Below are 19,529 nucleotides of genomic sequence, written 5' to 3' on the forward strand. Positions count from 1 at the left end.
CTTATGTGACATCGAATATTCACATGGTACACTCGATACATTGATACATATATGCAGTTCAAATAGGGCAATTGTATCCAAACAGACGACATTGTGGGCGTCCGCCTCAGTTGTGACTTCGATTCATGAATCGAAAATAGCATGAATGACATCAGTATGACATTTGAATCAAGAGTTTCGCATTTCTAGGCGACTTTCCTAATATAGTATGGCAATGGTCAACTAGGAGATAATTGGAAAGACTTTCTACTGATTGCGTAAGCCTCGGGACATCCGTGGCCACCACAATACTTGGGGAGAAAAGTCTATACTGCTTTAGCGCTTTTTTTTTTTTTTTTTTCCATTTTTCTTTTCGGAATCACAACATATGCTCTACGGAATTCGGAATGTTTCAAGGATGCCTAAACACTAGACCTTTACTTCACACAGTTTGTAGCCAGCTTTCCAGCGGCCCTGGAACTCTCAATATGGTACAGGCGCTACTGGAATGGCAGCTCTAAAATCAGAGTAGTTCTCTTTTTGGGCATATCAAGTTGTCGCATGGATACATCCGACACATCCACTGCGTCCTTGGATACGGCTTGACTGGCCCGCTCCTTTGAGCCCTCAACAGGAGCGCTCAAAAAGTGTCTCATCCACATATCCCTGGCACCTTCACGGTCCCAATCCGGATTATAGCAATTTGCCTTTGCCTCGTCAAGCCACATTTTCCATGGATCCGTTGAAGGGACAAGCTTCCCTGTCAGAGCCCACTGGATTTCTTTGGTGGCGTAAATTGCCTCCCAGAGGACCTGGGTGTAATTGTTCGACTGCTTTCTTGATGTCGCCGTTATATTCAATGACCCCAAGTTCCAGTGCCACAACCGGCTGACTGCAGGTGTTAAAGCACATAGCATATAAATGCCATTCATCACGAGGTAAGAAGCGCCCAAGATGACCTGCATTTCCCACGAACAATTGGACATTATGACAATGCCTACCATTAAGAATAGGGTCCCCACACTAATGAGAATTTGATACGCAGTTCCCCCCAAAACATAATGGCATCTCGCTTCCCCAGAATACAGTAGCCTTACAACTTCTGCATTAGAGTGCACCACGATGAATGCACCTTCACGCGTTCTGATCACGATATCACTTGGAGGTGCATCGGAGGGTGTTCGACGCGGTATTACCCGCGACTGCCAAAACGAGGCCGCGCTGTGAAAACTGCTTGCAAGCGATACTAAAACAATGGAAACTACTGCGGGGCCATCGCCAAGTACAATTGCCCAGGCTAGGATGCCAGCTGTCCAAGCAGAGCTGCAGATGGTAATCAACTTCAGCGGTGCCAAAGGCCAGACTGTCGCCAATAGTCCTTTATCGGCCACAAGGGTATCAGAACGCGACTGGATTGCCATTTCGCGAAATTCAAAAGGCTGAAGCAAGTCCAGTTGATGAATCATGCTAGGGAAATACGGAAGGCTTTCAAGTTGCAATCCAGACTGGACACCGAAGACTTGAACAGGGGCGAAGGAAGTGCTGCTCGGCGAGAGGGCCTGATTAATGCATGGGACGCAGGCAGCAGTCTTGGGAGAAAGACAGTTCGTGTAGAAGTTAGAGGTTGAACAACCTCTGAGACTACTGATTCTCCAATGATAGCTAGAAGTCCAACAAGGTCGAACTTCCAGTCGCTGCGTGACTCGGGGAACTTTAGATCCATGTTGAGTAAAGTATAAAAGACTAAGAAAGGATATAATTTTGAGAGCTTTGAAGGTACACAAAGATAGTATGGCGCGCATACATAAACGGTGTTTGCAGTAAACAATTGGAATCATGGGTGAGAGCGGGGTCTTAGCTGAAAGAGGCGGTGTATGCTGGACGCCTGTGTATACGAGATAATGGTTTCTATATTAACCAAAACGCCAGTATATCTATTTCGATACTGAGACAATGCAATGCTTGAACGGTCATCTGCACATTTTTACAAGGTTCTAATTTTACAACAGAACCGCAGGGCGGGAGCAGGTGAAGGGTGGTCCCGCAGAGCCTCAAGTTCACGGGGTTACAAATGTCAAAACAAAATCAGCAAGTCGAGGCCCATTTCCTTCTTTTCTCAGCGCTAGTATCACTGACTGTGGTATTGCATCGGTAGCCCAGAGAGCCTATTTGTTTGTTTCTTTTCTGATTATATCCATTTCGTATTGCAAAATTCAAATATTGCACAGCAATTCAAAGTTCTTGGTTGACATTGGAAACCTTGGGACAATTTCTTTCTCCTATAAATCCCATTACCTTCTTGCGTAATGAAAATTATGAAACATGAGATTGAATACTGCGGCTTGTTTCGTCTCAAATAGGTCTGCTTATATTAGAAATCTTAGAGGCTGAGAAGCCGAGTCTACGGAAATAAATCATCCGTATTCTAGTTTCTGATTCGCACTCAGTGCCTCAGTCAATTTGTCCCGCGTTGCTCCTTACATATATCCACTTTTTGATTCTAAAACAGTTTTATCTCAGCCTAATACCATAGAGTATGTATCTACGATCACAGCCCACCTTACCTCCCATAATTAGTCTCCGCCGGACTGTAACCGGCATTTTACTAAATTTGAGATTTCGTGGGTTATTTGGCTCTCCATCCGCTGTCTCTCGCTCTAAACCCAGTTTGACACTTTCCTAAAGGTCTTGTACTGGTCCATTTTTCAAAAATACGTTTGTTTGGCTGGAGATTCATTAAAATTGCCATATACTGCAATAAATGTACACATAAGGCAAACATCATGCGTGTAACTCAAGCTAAAAGCTGTATACCGTACGGTCTAGAGAACAGAAACACGCTTTCAGTTCAACACGCCAAAATGATCAACAAATATTGTTCAACGAACAAGGGGTCAATATCCAATAATTTATATGCTACAAAATTCCCAAATCACTATAGAGTACAGAGTACAAACATCATATTCCTCAGCAGTAGTTGGATCTCGGTTTCGCTCTCGCTTTCGGTCCCGTCTTCGGTCTTTCTCCCAAATGCTTTCCTACCAGTTAGTCTCGCTCTCGCTCTCGTTGTTCCATATCTCTCACCCCGGATTTCTGCACAGCCATGAGCAGTTCCTGCAGCTAAAAAGCCCCGAGAAATCACTAGTCTACTCCATTTCAAGCTATAGCCTGGCTATATGCTCCATCGGGCAAGATCGACCGTAGGACATGTCTCTAGCTACCCCGGCTTGCTCCACTACAATTGTCCCTGTAGACTATAGCTCGTGGAGATCTGTTCCTGTTCATTCTCTCGGGGTGGTTTCCAATTTCTATCCGAGTCTTCCGCGCTCTTGCTTTCTCCCGATCTGGATCTCAACCGTCGATCTCTATCTGTTGACTGCAAATTTCATCCATTATCAGGCATCATGGCAGCAAATCTAGGAAGAAAACAACTAGTTCGCCTTGGCTAGGCTCTATAGTATTCTGGGCTCAGAATGTGAGCTCATGCATACGGGCCCTGCGCCTCCTTTGACAGATATAAATGGGCTGTTCCTTTCGCAGTAGAAGAATCTCTTTATTCAGAGCCAATTTTCCAATCTATTCAATATTATCAGAACATTTTCTCGTAATGAAGGTCACCAATATTGCCCTCGCCGGCGCTACCCTCGGTCTTGCCAACGCTACTCCTATTATAAAGCATGGCATCAGTGACGGTATGTCTCTTTCAAAGACTCAATTGATCAAATGCTGACTTTCTCTTCTTCTTTCTAGCCGATATCCTCAACTATGCTCTGACCCTGGAGCATCTCGAGGCCTCTTTCTATGAGGAGGGTCTCAAGAATTATACCCAGGAAGACTTTGTCAAGGCTGGGATGAATGACCCATTCTATGCCAATCTACAGGAGGTTGCTTCTGATGAGAAGTCTCACGTGGAGTTCCTCACCTCTGCTTTGAAGGGTATGTTTACAACACTTAGAAACAACAATTTTATACTAACAAGTATATCCAGCTGCCGGTGCTCCCCCTGTCGCCGCCTGCACCTACAACTTCCCATCCACCGATGTGAACAGCTTCCTGGCTCTCGCCAGTGTTCTCGAGGGTAAGATATCCAATCCCAGTCTGCAGCCCAATCCCAACTAACCATCCCAGGTGTCGGAGTCAGCGCCTACCTCGGAGCGGCCGCCTCCATCATGAACGATACCTACCTCACAGCCGCAGGCAGCATCCTAACTGTGGAAGCCCGACACAGCGCCTACCTGCGCGCCTCTCTCGGCGAAGCACCCTACGCCCAGGCCTTCGATAACCCCCTGGACTTCAACGAAGTCTTCACAGTAGCCTCACCCTTCATTGCGTCCTGCCCCTCCAGCAACGGCGCCCTCCCCGTGAAGGCTTTCCCCACTCTGACAATGAGCAACATGGACACCGTGATGACCGGCACCAAAGTCAACCTCATGGCTGGCACCGGCTTCGACGCCAGCGCGACCGACATCAACGCCGCCTTCATCACCGTCACCGGTCCCGTCTGGGCACCCCTGGAGTCCATGGGCGATGGCAAGTTCACCGTCACCGTCCCCAAGGGCGTTGCCGGACAGAGCTACGTCGTTCTCACCAAGGGAAACAAGACGGCCACCGATGACAACATCGTTGCTGGTCCTGCTATTGTTGAGGTAAAGTAGAGTCGGAGTCGGTAGGCTGTCGCCTTACCTGTTATGCGTGTGCAGAGCTGATCTTGCTTGTTTTAGGTTGGGAAGAAGGGAGCTAAGAGTAGCATGATGGGTATGGGTATGAGTAATGGGATGGGTAACAAGAACATGACTATGTCTTCGTCGGTTATGCCTACCCGAGCTTCTACTTCTTCCATGTCTGGCTGGAGTAGCACTTCTGCGACCGCTGCGGCTTCCTCTTCTCCTGTCTTTAATGGTGCGAAGAAGATGTCGGGTAGCATTTTTGGCATTGTTGGTGCTGGTTTTTTGGCGACTGCTCTTATGTGAGTGGTTGAGAAGTTATTTCCAGATTGTACATCATTGGGTGGTTCAGTTTTATATTCTTTAGTGTGTATCTCGGGATTATCGCTGCATTTTATAGTTTAATCTGTGCCCCAACGCTCTCTTTGTGTCGTAGGCTATATAATATAACCATAATTCACATTCTGAATACTTCTTTTGAATAACATTCCTGCATAACAAAAGTACATAATGAGTGAAACCTACGTATTGCGAGTCACATGACCCTAGCAAACTCACCACTCAACTCCCTTGCATCAACACACCCATCAATATGAATGGTTGGCCTCCGCGGCATGTTTAACTTCGAACATGCCCCCTCTCCGCGCGCACACCAAATCTCGCAACGGGTGCGACCAGTGCAGGAGCCGGCGGGTCAAATGTGACGAGCGGGGTCCACCGTGTTCAAATTGCACGACGCGCGAGTTAGAGTGCACATACTTGAAAGTCGCCGCTGCACGCGGCCGCGCCACAAACTCCCGCCGCACAAGCTCCGACCCGGCGCGGTCGCTATCAGGCGGCTCGCCGGCGGCGGCAGCGGCGCATGCGCCTACGGTGTCTGTCTCCCCGGCTGCGCTGCCAGCGGTTGCCGTTGCAGTGTCGGCCAACTCAGTCTCAGATTCAACTTCTATGCAGCCGAACACGTTCGGCATTAATAACTTGGAATTAATGCATAAATATTCCACCGAGACTTATCAGAGTCTTTGTGTTAGTGAATCAGAAATTTCGGTTTGGCAGACTACCGTGCCGCGTCTTGCTCTTCAGCATGATTACTTGATGAATGGGATTCTGGCATTGGCGTCCATGCACATTGCCACATCGGCAGAGCCGGCTAAGGCGTTACTTTATCATGATACGGGGCTGCAGTACTATAACCGGAGCCTCACGCCGTTTCGAAATGCGATCGACAGTATCTCGCCGAGGAATTGTGATGCTGTTTTTGCACACTCGATCGTCATGATCGCCATCAGTATCACGGCGCCCAGACTCACTGCTACGAAGGATGAATGCTCGAGTATTACTGAGAATATCGTGATTTTGTTCGAGTTACTGCAGGGTGTTAAGAAGATCCTGCAGGTTAGCAAGTCGTGGATCAATCTCGAGTTGTTTTCGCAGGGTGCATTCTGGAAGAGTGAACCTGCAGAACTTGATCCCGATACTGAGGCTGCGCTCACGCTTCTGTCTGCGTTGAACGACGAGGTAATGATCGGGATCTACTCGGATCAACATCGCATCAACAAACAAGTCATTGCCCATCTCCGCCATTGCTATGGGAAATTTGCACGCTCTCCGGATCCAGCTCCGGTTCTTGCCTGGCTTGCTGCTGTCGAGAAAGATTTTGTCGATAGTCTCCGGTGTCGACAGCCATTCTCGCTTCTCATTCTTATGTACTGGGGTGTACTTCTGAAAGAGCTTGATGGGCAGCGCTGGTGGGCAAAGAACTCGGGCAACGCTCTAGTATCGGAGTTATATCTTGCCTTGAGATCCGGGGATCCGAGATGGGACAAAGCCCTTGCATGGGTGCAGCGGAAAATGGCGCTTTGAGAAACCAGTTAGGTCTGAATTAAGATCTTTGGCTGTCCCGTGTATATGCACTGGGGAGTCAATTAGGCGTCTAGGTACATGTACAATAGCATAAAAGCGAATTAGAATATCTTTTATATGCTTGGGGAGTTGTCGGGGGCCCCGGACCAACGAATATCTACGTCATCACATCGGAAGTCGGGGTTAGTACGAGTTAAGTACTGCGTCCCTCGACATGTAAAATATTCCAATTCTATCCAAAGTCTGCATAATACTAGTGCCCTCCCAACCCAATATATCAAACTCAAGTGTCGTCTCACAAAAATGACAACCCAACCCCCCAAAACAACCTTAGCAAACGCCACCTACGGCCTAGTCAGCGCCCTAAAACCATGCACAATACCTTCCTCCACCAACCCAAACCACATAATATGGAACAACGAAGCTTACGCCTTCCTCCAAAAACCCTGCCCCCAAACCGCAAACCCCAACCTCTGGCACCAAAGCCAGCTAACAACAATCCACGGCCTCTTCGAAGTAACAGCAGGGGTCTACCAAGTCCGCGGTCTAGATCTATCAAACATGACAATAATAGAAGGCGATACGGGAATTCTCGTCCTGGACCCATTAACCTCAACGGAAACTGCCTCGGAAGCCCTATCCCTCTACCGCAGTGTCCGCGGCGAGAGACACATCTCCGCTCTTCTCTATTCACATTCCCATATCGACCATTTCGGCGGTGCGCAGGGGATCCTGCCGCCGGGTACGAAACATGATATTCCCATTATCGCCCCGGAGGGATTCATGGCTGCGGCTATGGATGAGAATATCTTTGTGGGTAATGCTATGGCTAAGAGGACGATGTTCATGTATGGGAGTTCTCTACCGAGAGATCCGGCTGGTCAGATCGGGTGTGGGATTGGGAGTTCCGTGGCGACGGGGTCTACGTCGTTGATTCCGCCGAATATCAGTATCAAGCATTCGGGCGAGGAGCGGGTTGTTGATGGTGTGCGAATTGTGTTTCAGCTTGTTCCGGGTACGGAGGCGCCGGCTGAAATGAACTGTTATTTTTCTGTTCAGCGGGCGCTTTATATTTCCGAGTGTGTTGTGCATGGTTTGCATAATGTTGCCTCGTTGCGTGGGGGCCAGGCTGTTGATGCGAAAGGCTGGTCGCGGTTTTTGGATGAGGCGCTTGTTTGGTTTGGGGACGACGCTGAGGTTCTTTGTATGGGTCATACGTGGCCGGTTTGGGGACAAGAGGAAATTGCGGAGGTTGTATCCGGGCAGAGGGATTTATATGCTTATCTGCATGATCAGACGGTGAGGTTGATGAATCGGGGCTTGAATGGGGTTGAGATTGCTGAGGTTTTGGGCTTGCCGGCTGGGTTGCAGAGCGCGTGGCATGCGCAGGGGTTTTATGGCTCTGTTAGCCATAATGTTAAGGGGATCTATCAGCGGTATATGGGGTGGTTTGATGGTGATGCTGCGCATCTGTGGGAACATCCGCCTGCTGAGAATGCGAAGAGATATGTGTTTACTATGGGGGGTATTGACGAGGTGATTCGCAAGGCTGAACATTTTGTTCAGGAAGGTGATCTTCGCTTTGCTGCTACTTTACTTCGTCATGCAGTCTCTGCCGATCCTATGTATGCTGCGTCCAAAGAAGCACTAGCGGATGTGTACACGAGACTCGGATTTGGGGCTGAGAATGCCACCTGGCGCAATTATTATCTATCTGCAGCACAGGATCTGGGAAAAACACCCAACTCGCAGACCAAGGCTTTAGGTACTGGGATGAAGATGGGACAGTCTGTGGAGCAGTGGCTTGATCTAATGGCGATTCGATTGAATGGGCCTAAAGCTGGAGCTGAGCGCTTCGCTATTGATGTCCATGTTACCGATGAGCAGAGATGGTGGCGGGTCACTGTCAGCAACGGCGCGCTGACATACAGGAGTGCGCTTGCACAAGATGGGTTTAGTGGCGTTTCAGGCCTGACGCTTGTTCTGCAGAAGAGGGAATTATTTGGCGTCCTGGGTGGCGCTGGGCTGCACGAGGCACAGTCGGGCGAATTGGGATTATTAGAGAAATTGTTGTCGTTGGTAGAGAGTTAGGGGTAGAGTACAATGTAAAGTCAAATTTGAAGCTATATTGATATACAACCTCACTTTCCCCACATATCAACTTTCAAAACTTTTGAGTCCCGAGGTTCAGCGGGGTAACTTTAGTCTAAGCCTCAGACATAATTAGATCACCACCTGTCCAAGTAAAGCCAAGCAACTAAACTCGAGAAAACGTACTAAACCCTCACCCCGCTTCAGAACTGGTGTGACATGTAAGCGCTACAGTCGCCAAATATGAACAAATAATTTAAATAGTCCGTTTGTCCTTAATGCAATTCAATTCCCTCTTTTCTCATCATCTAACTACCCTCGCAAACATGGCTCCTCAACCCACCTGCTCCGTAGAGGAGTTCACCCGCACGACTTTCGACTATGTCATCTGTGGTGGAGGAACCGCCGGATTGGCAATCGCAGCTCGTCTCAGCGAAAACCCAGACGTGACAGTCGGCGTCATTGAGGCGGGCAAGTATCGTATTGGAGATCCTTTGGTTGATACGCCTGCGGCTTTCTCTCAGATGTTTGAGAATCCCGAGTATGACTGGTGCATGTATACAACGCCGCAGGTAAACATTTACTCTGTCTTTTGCTCTGACCTAAGTATTAATGTATATTCCCACGATGTAGGAGGGAAACCAAGGCAAAATCCAGCATATCCCGCGAGGCAAAGCCCTCGGTGGTTCTAGTGCCATCAATTATATGATGTACGTCCGAGGCTCGTTGCAGGACTATGATGATTGGGCGGAACTCGCAGAGGATGAAGGGTGGTCTGCAGAGATAATGCAGCAGTACATGCGAAAGCATCAAGTATGTCCAATCTCCACTCATTATCTTGTTTACACTCCCAAACCATGAAACTAACAAATAAGACCCTCGAGCCAATCGACCCATCAATTACCGATACATCAACCATGCCCCTAGTAGGCCAATTCCACGGCACAAGCGGACCAGTCCGCACAAGTTTCAACGACACCATACTGCCAGTCGAAAACGACATCATCAAAGCCTGCGAAGAAACAACCGGCCTCCCAAATAAACCCATCGACCCCTGGAGCGGCGACCACATCGGCTTCTACCATACCCTCGGCACAGTCGTACGCACTGGACCGAACAAGGGAAAACGCAGTTACGCCGCGCGCGGGTACTACGAAGCGAACCGCGAGAGTCGACCGAACCTGAAAGTCCTGTGCGAAGCACTGGTCAACAAGGTCGTTCTTGATGGCAACAAAGCGTCCGGCGTGAGTCTCAGCCACGGCGGAGTCGAGTACCAAGTCTCAGCGCGACGAGAGGTAGTCGTCTGTGGTGGAACGATTAAATCGCCTCAGATTTTGGAATTGTCGGGTATTGGTGATCCGGCTGTTCTCGAGGCTGCTGGTGTCGAGTGTAAGGTTGCCAACGCTGCTGTCGGGGCAAATGTGCAGGATCATTCTATTACTATTAATATGTTTAATGTCCAGCCTGGTGTTGTCACGCTTGATACGCTTGCGCAGGTCCCTGAGGCTATGCAGGCTGCTGCGAAGCAGTATGCTGAGAGCGCCACTGGGCCTTTGAGTTGCATTGCTAGTATGCAGGGATTCTTCCCTGCGAAGAAGGTGCTCTCGGAGGAGGAGTTTGAGGGTGTTTTGAAGAGTATTCGGGATGTGGTGCCGACTAGTGCTTTCCATGAGAAGCAGCTCAAGCAGATTATTGCGCATCTGGAGAGTGATCATTCTGCTAATTTGCAGGTTGTTCTTGTGCCTGCTACTATGGAACACGAGGGTCTTCAACATCAGAGTAAGCTTCTTACGCCTAGGGCTGCGGATAAGCCTGCTGGGATTACTTTTGCTCTGTGTTTGCAATATCCGGTTGCGAGGGGGTCTATTCATATTGACAGTTCTGGTATGCTATTCCTTTCCTTTCCCCTGTGCAAATTTGCATGCTGATTATTACAGATCCAACTAAACCCCCTGTCATCAATCCCAACTACGGCGGTCACGAGGCAGATATCTCCGTTCTTGCCGCTGCAATCCGCTGGAGCGACAAAGTCACTAAATCCTCGCATCTCAAGCAATCCATCCTTAGCCGTACATATCCCGAGCCGGAAGTGGATTTGCAAGACTTTGATACCGCCAGACAGGCAATTCATGAGCTTGTTGCCGGCGAGTACCATATCTGTGGCTCGGTTGCGTTGGGTGATGCGCTCGATTCTAGATTGAGGGTCAAGGGCGTTGAGGGACTCCGAGTTGCTGATGCATCGGTGTTCCCTAACAACGTTAGTGGAAATATTGTTTCTAGCGTTTATGCTGTTGCTGAGAAGGCGGCGGATTTGATTCGTGAGGATTGGGATTTCGGGGCTGTTGGGAAGGCTGTGGCTTGATTATATGCATTATTATGTGTTTGCTTTTGGTTTCGGTAAGAACTGCTAAATTGAACATTGGTTTGTGACGATATCTTCATTTGTATTCCAACAGACAGTTCCGATGACTATTCTGGCCTAGTTAGACTCTTATCTATGGGTCCAGACCTTGATACGTAAGATCGAGATGCGTGCATATACACACAGAATGGGGGCTATGAAATGGCTCAAATCCAATTGACATATAAACATACAAATATACAACCTTGGAACATGCACAGAAGAAAAGCAAAAGAAGAAACACTCGTGGACTGGAATCACCTGACGCTCTCAGCAAATCGCAGGCGCACGTGCGGCAGAGCTGCACACGCTAAACCCAACACGGCCTAACGACGTCTACGCGGGGAGCTCAATGTCTCGCCACTTTTATTTTCGACCTTGACGTCCAGCTTTTCTTCTCTCAACGTTGAAAACTGCAATTGAAGACACCTCGTCAATCAGACTTCACATTCCAATATGTCAAGCCAGCCCCTCCTTCAAACTGCCCCGGGTATGTCCAATGCAGTCCACTCCCCATTCCAGACAAATCTCCGCAACCTGGAATTCATTCCCTCTCCAATGCAATGTACTAACACACCCTAGGCAAGCGCATTGCGCTCCCAACTCGTGTCGAGCCAAAAGTCTTCTTCGCCAACGAGCGCACCTTCCTCTCCTGGCTCAACTTCACCGTCATCCTGGGCGGTCTCGCAGTCGGTCTGTTGAACTTTGGCGATCGTATCGGTCGGATCTCCGCTGGGCTGTTCACTGTCATTGCTATGGGCGCTATGATATATGCCCTTGTTACATTCCACTGGCGGGCACAGAGTATTCGTCGTCGTGGGACAACTGGTATCGACGACCGTTTCGGCCCGACTATTCTTGCTATTGCTTTGCTTGCTGCTGTGGTTGTCAATTTCATTCTGCGCATTCGCGATGGGCAGATGAACTGAGTGGACTGAACCATTTACTTGGGTTATTGGCTAGAGCTGTTTTGTTACTGTTGTTGTGCAGAGTCCTGCTCTCTGCTTGTCTTCGGTGCCCATGGCATCTGGATATTGTCTATTCTAGCCGTCTCATGATTTCTCGGCGTACATGGTCTGCTTTGCTACCATTCTCTTGAATGCAGCATCTCATTGCAATTGGCGTTTGGCTGATGATTGGCGCAAGGTCCCAAAGAATGAATCGTATTTCACATATCAAGTCATATTTACATCCATCTTCCCCCTTCTTCTCTCAACAATAATCCTTCTGCAAAACCTCCCCATCCAAATATCCAGCCTGAATCATCTCCTCAAAACTCCAATAATCCTGTTTCACCCCCTTCCCAGCACCCCCAGCCACCGAAACATTACTATGAAACTTGGCCGTCCAGAACGTACTCCCCTGAGTAAACTGCGCCCAAGCCGACAACCCAGCCTTAAGACTCTCTCTCCCCTCAAAGCCAATTGATTCCCACCCCCAGCCTCAATAGCCCACTCACCAACAAAAACCGGAAACTTTCCATCAGACACGGTATCGCGTGCATCGTCACAAACAAACGTCCCAAGATTCGCACTCGTAGCATTCTCATACTGGAAATAGTAATGATGCGCATCAAACACAATATTACTCCCACCATCGAAGAACCCACTCCAATACCTCTCTGGCTTAAAACTCCCCTGAATCATAACCGGAATACGACGATCAACCCGTTCAACCCGGTTAATCACAGCCCGAATATACTTAACCAACCACTTCGCTCCTTTCTCACTCAACGCAGCCGGCGTGCCGAACGTCGAGAAATCCCGATTATCAACCGGCTCGTTGATAGGCTCAAGCGTATATCCCCACGGCACATCAGAGTCCACAATGAACTCAAGGACAGCATCAACAGCGCGCAAAGACCACTCCAGCGCGGTACTATTATCATACCACCCCCAATGCCCAACCGCCTCACCGATATCAAGGCCATTCGTACCGCCAGGTAAAGAGTGGATATCGATAACGACGTGCATGCCATGCCTTTTAATAGCGTATTCCGCAATCCGGCGCAGATGAGCCTGTTGCTGTCCGTGGTAATGCGCTGAACCGGGGAGGACGATCCAGGCTGCGTAGGTTGTGGGTATGCGGAGGATTGTTACGCCTGCTGAGGCGAGTGTGTCAATGTCGCTGGTCTTTATCCAGGTGCTGTAGCGCTTTTCGAGGACTGGTCCGCATTGGGATCCAAGGTTCTGGCACATTGTCCATTCGTCGCTGGCGTTGCCGGCGTGTGTCTTCCACCATGCTGTGTCGATTGTTGATTCTTGGATTAGCCAGCCGCCTAGGTTTACGCCGTAGCCTGTGAACGTGCGCCAGTTTATGTATTTGTGGGTGTCGGTATCGGTGTTGGCATTGTGGGTTTGCTGGTGTTGGTTGGTTTGCTTGGTTGGGATGGCTGTTGCTAGGTTGCTCAAGAAGAGAGCTGCCAATGGAAGGTGAGCGCGCATTGTAAGTGAAGCTCTCTATGAGAGAATGGTGGCAATGCTTCAGAGGATCTTGATCGGTTCAATTCTTCAGATTGGGGCTATATACTTCTCTTATATAGTACACCGAACACCTACACCTACATCCACACTCATCTCCGTCTCAATATCACACTCGACAAGCCGAGTCTACCTCCCGAACCACAAAATTACCACAGCAAAAACAGCAAAAACAGCAAAACCTCGGTGCTATTCCCCCGTCAATTACCAGGATTCTCCGCAATGTGGAGAGATAAGGAAAAGCCGAAGTTGTTGACGGCAAAACTAACCCTAGATCATGATCAAGCTGGGTACGTCACGTCGAATGGGCGAGCGCCAAGAATACACTACCCCACGATAGTCAGGGATGAATGGGCCCGGTGATGCGGAGATTGTCTATATCAGGGAAATGTGAGGATATGAGTGGGTGAATGTGCGGGTGAAGTACCCCAGATGTGGATGTTGGTTGTGGCTGTATTGGGATTGGGATCAGCTGTGGGAGGATGGCTGATTTGTTCGGAATTTCCAGTTAGATGGGGATTGTGATTGATCCGAGGTTGTCGCTGTTCGGAGGGATTATTTCCGGTCGGATTGTCCGAGGAGGAGGGGGTTTGGTTTACTTGTATACTTATATAGTTGGGTTCCTATATGTTGGTGAAGTATAAGTTACTATAACGTTGAGGTCTATAGTACGTGAAATACCGGGGAAAGGGTCTGTGGGCTCTCGGGCAATGCCGCTTCTCTTTCCTTTCGATTGAGTTCCATGATCTTCCATGCTTCAACCTTGAAATTTTACTTGGCGTAAGTCAATGTGATCTCATAGTTTACTTGCAGGAGGTTAACTTATAAGTTAAGTTATGAATTATAAGTAAAGTAAGTAATTGCTTAAGGGCGCCACGACAGTCATGTGCCCCAGGTCTTGATTTGCTACGATTGCATAACAGCCAAGTCAGATTGGGCCAGACTCTTGGCGCGATAGCAGGGCAGAACAGCCGCACACTTCCGGTTGATGTTATATCGTTTATGTTGTTGATAAATATGATATTGTTGACATTGTCGATCTTATTTGTTGATATTATTTATTGATACTATTTTATAGAATCAAATTGGACACTATTCTACACATCTCAATAGCCTTGAAATAGAGGCAGAAGTGAATGACGTGTCGCGGGTGTGTTTGAGACTCATCCAATGGTACTTAACTCGTCCATATTAATAGTATGAGCTGAGCAAGTATACTCAGTCTCCACCCACTCCCTGCCCAAGTTCCCATTCCCTTCTGTTTGGAACATCCCCCTTTCTCCCTCTCCCTTTCCCCCTTTCCTCTTCTACTCACACTTTGTTTACCCTTCTCTTTCTACCTTTCCCTACCTTCCCTTGGGCCTTATTAATAGATTTTTTCGTAATTCCTTTCGGTTCTGCCACTCTCTACCTTGACCTCTACCTTATCCTCTACCTCTACCGCTACCGCTACCGCTCATTAGCGCATGGACCATCTGGATCGCCCTAATTCCCGACTTTATTATCGCATGGCATGTTTCGCTTGCTACCCTGGCCCTCGACAATAGGAGGGAATAAGGTGATGGAGGAAGTCAAGATGCTGGCTCCAACCAACTGCACACTCAACACTCTGTCCTTACCTCAACTCAAGCGCAAACGTTCCGACGACGCGACCGACACTCCCGCCCCGACGAAGCTCTGCACAGAGTCGCTCTCCACGCGCCCTGTGTCTGCGACCGTCGTGACCCCGGAATCTGTGACCCCCAGCACTCCGACAACCCCCTCTGTCTCGTATTCAAATCCACCGGTCGCGGCGCCACGTCCGCCGGCGCAGGTCGCCAAACCGGCGCCCAGCACCACCCACCTGAGAGATACTATCACCGCACAGCTGAGCCTCGAGGTCCTCCTTAAGCACAACGAACTACGTCTTATCGATCAGGAAATCGCCAAGTGCCAGGTCGCCCTCGAACAGCTACGTCGCTGCGCTGAAATCCCTTACCCGGGCTCACGTGTCGCCGGTGTATCCGCCGATGTGAGCTCCGGCACGGGCGCATCGCTGGCACCTGGAAATGGTCCGTCGCCGATGTCGCCTGCGCCATGGGGAGTCACCGATGGTCCTTACTCGCGCCACTACGCCCGCTGGCTGCTGCCTGATCCGCGATTTGACGGTGGCGAAGACGGGTTGACGATTCCTCCGCTGGCCGAGGGTCGCTCTACGCGCGGGAACCCAGGTGACCTAGGCTCGCTGGCGGGTAAGACTCGTCCGCAGCGTGGTTCGACTGGTACCAAGCATACCTCCCTGTCCAGTGGATATCCCCTGGTGAAGGAGAAGCCTGGTCCCATGCTTATCCGGCGCAAGTCGGATGGTGTTCTGGTCAAGCTGGTCTGTCTGGACTGTCGGCGCGACAATTTCTCTAGTACTCAAGGATTTATCAACCACTGCCGTATTGCGCACAACCGCAACTTTGCGAGTCACGATGCCGCTGCTGTGGCCTCTGGTGAAGCGGTCGATGTGGACGACGCCGGGGCCGTTGTTGGTCGCAGTGAACCGACTAGCAGCACTAAAGCTCCTGGCTACGTGCATCCTCTCATCCGCTCTGCCCCCGTTCCCACTCCTCCCAAGTCTACGCCGACTGAGAAAGAGTGTGCGACACCTGTTAAACCCGCTACGGCTAATGCTTCCGCGGTCGCCACTCCTCCCACCACTGTTCCATCCAACCGCCGCCAGTCTGAGCCTGTGCGTTTGCCTCCAAACCCGCAATTCCTGGCCTCGCCTGCCACACCCCACCTCTCGGCACTGATGAAATCCCGCGGCGCCGGTCTGGACATGGACAAGCTTGTCAGCGAAGCCCGCACCCCAGTGGACCTGGGCAGTCTCTCCGACGAGGAATCCGACGGAGACTCTCGTCCGTCCGACACCAACCCCGATGCATCTGAACTCAATCTTCGCGCCGGCCGCCAGCCAATGCGCATTCCGATTGCTCAAGCAGCTCAGTCCGAAAGCCGAAAGGCTCTGGATCGTATCCACGGGCCGCTAATAGAAGAATCGACCCCATCGCGCCCCCAAGCTTCCTTCTTGGACATCTCCGGGCGCACCCAATCTTCTCTGGAATCCCGCGACAGTCTTGACCACGCAACCCTCAGCCCACACGCCATCGAATCAAACCAAGCCCCAAGCCTGGTTAGCGACGACGAAGATGACTACGAGGCTGCCTCGGATGAAGATGGTCTATCCTCTTCTGAAGCCGATGAAGAGGAAGAAGAGTTCAGACACATTCACGTCGAAGACGATGAGCGTGCTGCTGCTGCTCCTGCCGCTGCGGAAGCTAAGCCTGGTCCTTCGCTCGCTAGCCCTGCACCACAGTCTGCCACACCTTTGTCGCAGCCGCTGAAGCGCAGTCGCTCGAAGAAGATGGGTATGGTTCCTTTTGGTGAGAGCGATGATGCTCACCATGGCCATACCCGTACCCGTGTTGGCTTTGTCCATTCTACTGAGAATCCCACACAGCCAAAGTGTGAGAGGAAAAATTGATTGTCCAAATGATCACTTCTACTCCTACGCCCGTACAACCTATGATCTACCCAGTCCGGGACAGTCAGACAAGTCTTCGACCTGCCTGATCTGATATACCCTGGATCTGGACCAAGATCACGTTAACAAAGTTAACAGAAAAACAATTTACGTTTCCCCTTTGTCAACCCCCTTATTTTACCCAACCAAGCAACAAAAAAACAAAACAAAATCATCTGAAAATGCGGTCCATCTTGACGATGATAAACCCCGATGCATGGAGTTTGAAGTTGATCTGGGATGATGTTGATGACTTTTCTATCCTATCCTCCCCTACCCTACTTTTACCCTACTACGCTACTCTTCTCTACTCTACTCTTCTTGTGATGCATGCGTCTCCCCTGTTTTACTTCTTATCTGATATTTGCCTTTTAATGAAGACTTTACGGCCGTTGTACATAGCGTGAGATTGAATGTTACTGGTATGGCATAGATTTTGTTGTCTGTAGTGTTGGAATTGCGTAGAGTAGTCAATCGGTTAGAAAGCTTCACTAGTATGTGATAATCCTGGGCTTTCATCATGTCACTTGTGAACCAATAAGAAGGATGCCTAGTATGTTTTATACTTACCACATCGGGATAGTTGTCTGATTTTCCGGAAGTAGGTTCATTATCGTGTTGCATTCCTGGCCGCACGCGGCAGGGCGCTTTAAGTGTAAAGGGTCGCATGTAGCAGGAATGTCAGACAAGCATTTCTATATTACATCCAATAATTTATTAACATTCGAATGACTCGTATCCCACCATTCTGACGCGGATAACCCATCATTCATATCCTTTGCATTATCTCACAATGATTTCTCAATTGCCTTATAGAACTTACAAGATATTTTGTATCATCATCGCACTTTGCGTTTCATACATACTTGTGTCATTCTTTTTGGGAGACACTGCAGACACTCTGTGGCCGCAGCAACAATCACATTTCTTGCAAAGTGGCATTCGCGATGGTGCTCTCGACCACATCTTCAACACCACCCTCGGGGTTAGTACTCCTTTCGTATATGTTGCACGGCTGACAAACTTGATTTTGACTAATTATTCTGATCTTAGTTCGAACACATATATGCTATTGGTTTGAAAGAGCGTACAGACAAGCGCGACTTTCTTACAGTGTCTGCCTCGGTCTCCGGCTTCGAAGTTGAGTGGCTTGACGGAGTTCGCCCGCAAGAATTACAACAGAAAGCGCTACCTAAAGTATGTATTCATATGAATCCTTCACAAAATACCAACTGACTTTGAATGCAGGGATACAACCTCTCACTCACGGAGCCTAATGCGATTGGATGTTGGCGAGCTCACATGAATGCGTTGAACAAGTATGGTTGATATCCTATCCTCTCTGTGTCTGATCATTCCATCTAATCGCCGCGTGTGGGAAAACTAGTGTTCTTCTAAACTCATATTCCACCGCCTTGATACTGGAAGATGATGCCGACTGGGACGTGAACATCAAGGCCCAACTCCGGGAATTTGCCCGTGGCCTGCACTCTCTGAAAGGGAACAGCAAACCATCCAAGCAGACTCCGTACGGAACTGATTGGGATCTTCTCTGGATTGGGGGATGTTCAACAGGCCCAGATACGAATGAAACTCGATACTACGCCATACCTGATGACCCAACAGCCCCGAGTGTCCAAAATCGAGGCACATGGTCCGGTCCCCTTGATAGCTGGAAGGAAATATTTCCTGAAGACTCGACGCGGTTTGTTTACCGCGCTAGAGAAGGCTGTTGCACTTATGGATATGCAGTCACGAATAGAGGGGCGAGGAAAATCCTCACTGCCCTCGCTATTGATCACATAGAGGCACCGGTTGACAATGCTATGTCTGAATTGTGTGGTGGCCTTGGTGACCGTCAGCGGATCGAATGCTTCGCGCCATTTCCCAACCTCATCGGCACATATAGACAAGCGGGTCCAGCATACAAAGACTCCGACATCAATACAGGCGACCAGACAATCCACGAAGAAGTCTCTCATAACATGGTATATAGCACACGATGCAATATCCACAGGCTAATATCGGACGAGGAAACGGTATTTTCGCAATGGGGCAACGATTCAGCCTGGTCACCAGGAGAAATACGTCCGAAGGAGTTTGTCTACCCACGGGGTTACCTTGTTAACTAGCTTGATTGCTATTTTATGTTTCTTTTGCTTTTCTCTTCTATTCCTTCTTTCCTTTATTTCTTTTTTTTTTTTTTTTTTTTTTTTTTCCTATTTTCCTCCCTTCCATTTCGCTCTACCAATTAGGATTTGCCCCGGTAGAACCTTATCTAACTATAGCATTCCTTGAGATCTGTATCCAGAGCAACCGTTTTGTTAAGAAAGATGATTGTAAATAGAGAAAAAGCAAATGGAAAGAAAGAAAGAAGAAAGATAAACAGAGGGAAAAAGAAGGTTACTTTCAATGCTACGTACTGACGACGTTTGCGGGACAAAGGTGGTATTTTCCCCGTCTGCCCGCAAACGTTAGTTGAAGGCAGAATTTTGTGGGAT

At 49.1% G+C, this 19,529-nt stretch overlaps 10 protein-coding genes across 10 annotated transcripts; 8 read left to right on the top strand and 2 right to left on the bottom strand.

Moving 5' to 3' along the window:
- Positions 1-479: 479 nt before the first annotated feature.
- Positions 480-965, bottom strand: N7446_011545 (uncharacterized protein; the record flags this gene model as incomplete). The annotated part of the gene is made up of 1 exon (XM_058520287.1): positions 480-965. One exon carries the CDS (start codon positions 963-965, stop codon positions 480-482), a length of 486 nt encoding a protein of 161 aa, XP_058367811.1.
- Positions 966-1,233: 268 nt separating this feature from the next.
- N7446_011546 (uncharacterized protein) lies at positions 1,234-1,422 on the top strand (the record flags this gene model as incomplete). The annotated part of the gene is made up of 1 exon (XM_058520288.1): positions 1,234-1,422. The coding sequence occupies one exon, from the start codon at positions 1,234-1,236 to the stop codon at positions 1,420-1,422; it is 189 nt and encodes a 62-aa protein (XP_058367812.1).
- A 2,164-nt stretch (positions 1,423-3,586) lies between these two features.
- N7446_011547 (ferritin-like domain-containing protein) lies at positions 3,587-4,634 on the top strand (the record flags this gene model as incomplete). Its single annotated transcript, XM_058520289.1, has 4 exons — positions 3,587-3,671; positions 3,730-3,915; positions 3,968-4,057; positions 4,108-4,634. The coding sequence occupies 4 exons, from the start codon at positions 3,587-3,589 to the stop codon at positions 4,632-4,634; spliced, it is 888 nt and encodes a 295-aa protein (XP_058367813.1).
- Positions 4,635-5,273: 639 nt separating this feature from the next.
- Positions 5,274-6,506, top strand: N7446_011548 (Zn(II)2Cys6 transcription factor domain-containing protein; the record flags this gene model as incomplete). Its single annotated transcript, XM_058520290.1, has 1 exon — positions 5,274-6,506. The coding sequence occupies one exon, from the start codon at positions 5,274-5,276 to the stop codon at positions 6,504-6,506; it is 1,233 nt and encodes a 410-aa protein (XP_058367814.1).
- A 303-nt stretch (positions 6,507-6,809) lies between these two features.
- N7446_011549 (alkyl/aryl-sulfatase) lies at positions 6,810-8,597 on the top strand (the record flags this gene model as incomplete). The annotated part of the gene is made up of 1 exon (XM_058520291.1): positions 6,810-8,597. One exon carries the CDS (start codon positions 6,810-6,812, stop codon positions 8,595-8,597), a length of 1,788 nt encoding a protein of 595 aa, XP_058367815.1.
- A 326-nt stretch (positions 8,598-8,923) lies between these two features.
- On the top strand, positions 8,924-10,959 carry N7446_011550 (GMC family oxidoreductase; the record flags this gene model as incomplete). Its single annotated transcript, XM_058520292.1, has 4 exons — positions 8,924-9,169; positions 9,231-9,410; positions 9,473-10,481; positions 10,535-10,959. 4 exons carry the CDS (start codon positions 8,924-8,926, stop codon positions 10,957-10,959), a joined length of 1,860 nt encoding a protein of 619 aa, XP_058367816.1.
- Positions 10,960-11,454: 495 nt separating this feature from the next.
- On the top strand, positions 11,455-11,927 carry N7446_011551 (putative vacuolar transporter chaperon Vtc1; the record flags this gene model as incomplete). The annotated part of the gene is made up of 2 exons (XM_058520293.1): positions 11,455-11,488; positions 11,581-11,927. The coding sequence occupies 2 exons, from the start codon at positions 11,455-11,457 to the stop codon at positions 11,925-11,927; spliced, it is 381 nt and encodes a 126-aa protein (XP_058367817.1).
- A 283-nt stretch (positions 11,928-12,210) lies between these two features.
- N7446_011552 (uncharacterized protein) lies at positions 12,211-13,442 on the bottom strand (the record flags this gene model as incomplete). The annotated part of the gene is given in 2 exon segments (XM_058520294.1): positions 12,211-12,440; positions 12,458-13,442. 2 exon segments carry the CDS (start codon positions 13,440-13,442, stop codon positions 12,211-12,213), a joined length of 1,215 nt encoding a protein of 404 aa, XP_058367818.1.
- Positions 13,443-14,991: 1,549 nt separating this feature from the next.
- N7446_011553 (uncharacterized protein) lies at positions 14,992-16,989 on the top strand (the record flags this gene model as incomplete). The annotated part of the gene is made up of 1 exon (XM_058520295.1): positions 14,992-16,989. One exon carries the CDS (start codon positions 14,992-14,994, stop codon positions 16,987-16,989), a length of 1,998 nt encoding a protein of 665 aa, XP_058367819.1.
- An 832-nt stretch (positions 16,990-17,821) lies between these two features.
- Positions 17,822-19,160, top strand: N7446_011554 (uncharacterized protein; the record flags this gene model as incomplete). The annotated part of the gene is made up of 4 exons (XM_058520296.1): positions 17,822-18,013; positions 18,082-18,225; positions 18,277-18,347; positions 18,416-19,160. The coding sequence occupies 4 exons, from the start codon at positions 17,822-17,824 to the stop codon at positions 19,158-19,160; spliced, it is 1,152 nt and encodes a 383-aa protein (XP_058367820.1).
- Between the last annotated feature and the right edge of the window lie 369 nt (positions 19,161-19,529).

The sequence above is a fragment of the Penicillium canescens genome, assembly GCF_028828765.1.
Source record: "Penicillium canescens strain IBT 15451 chromosome Unknown utg000008l_segment0_segment0, whole genome shotgun sequence".
Classification (NCBI taxonomy): Eukaryota; Fungi; Ascomycota; class Eurotiomycetes; order Eurotiales; family Aspergillaceae; genus Penicillium; species Penicillium canescens.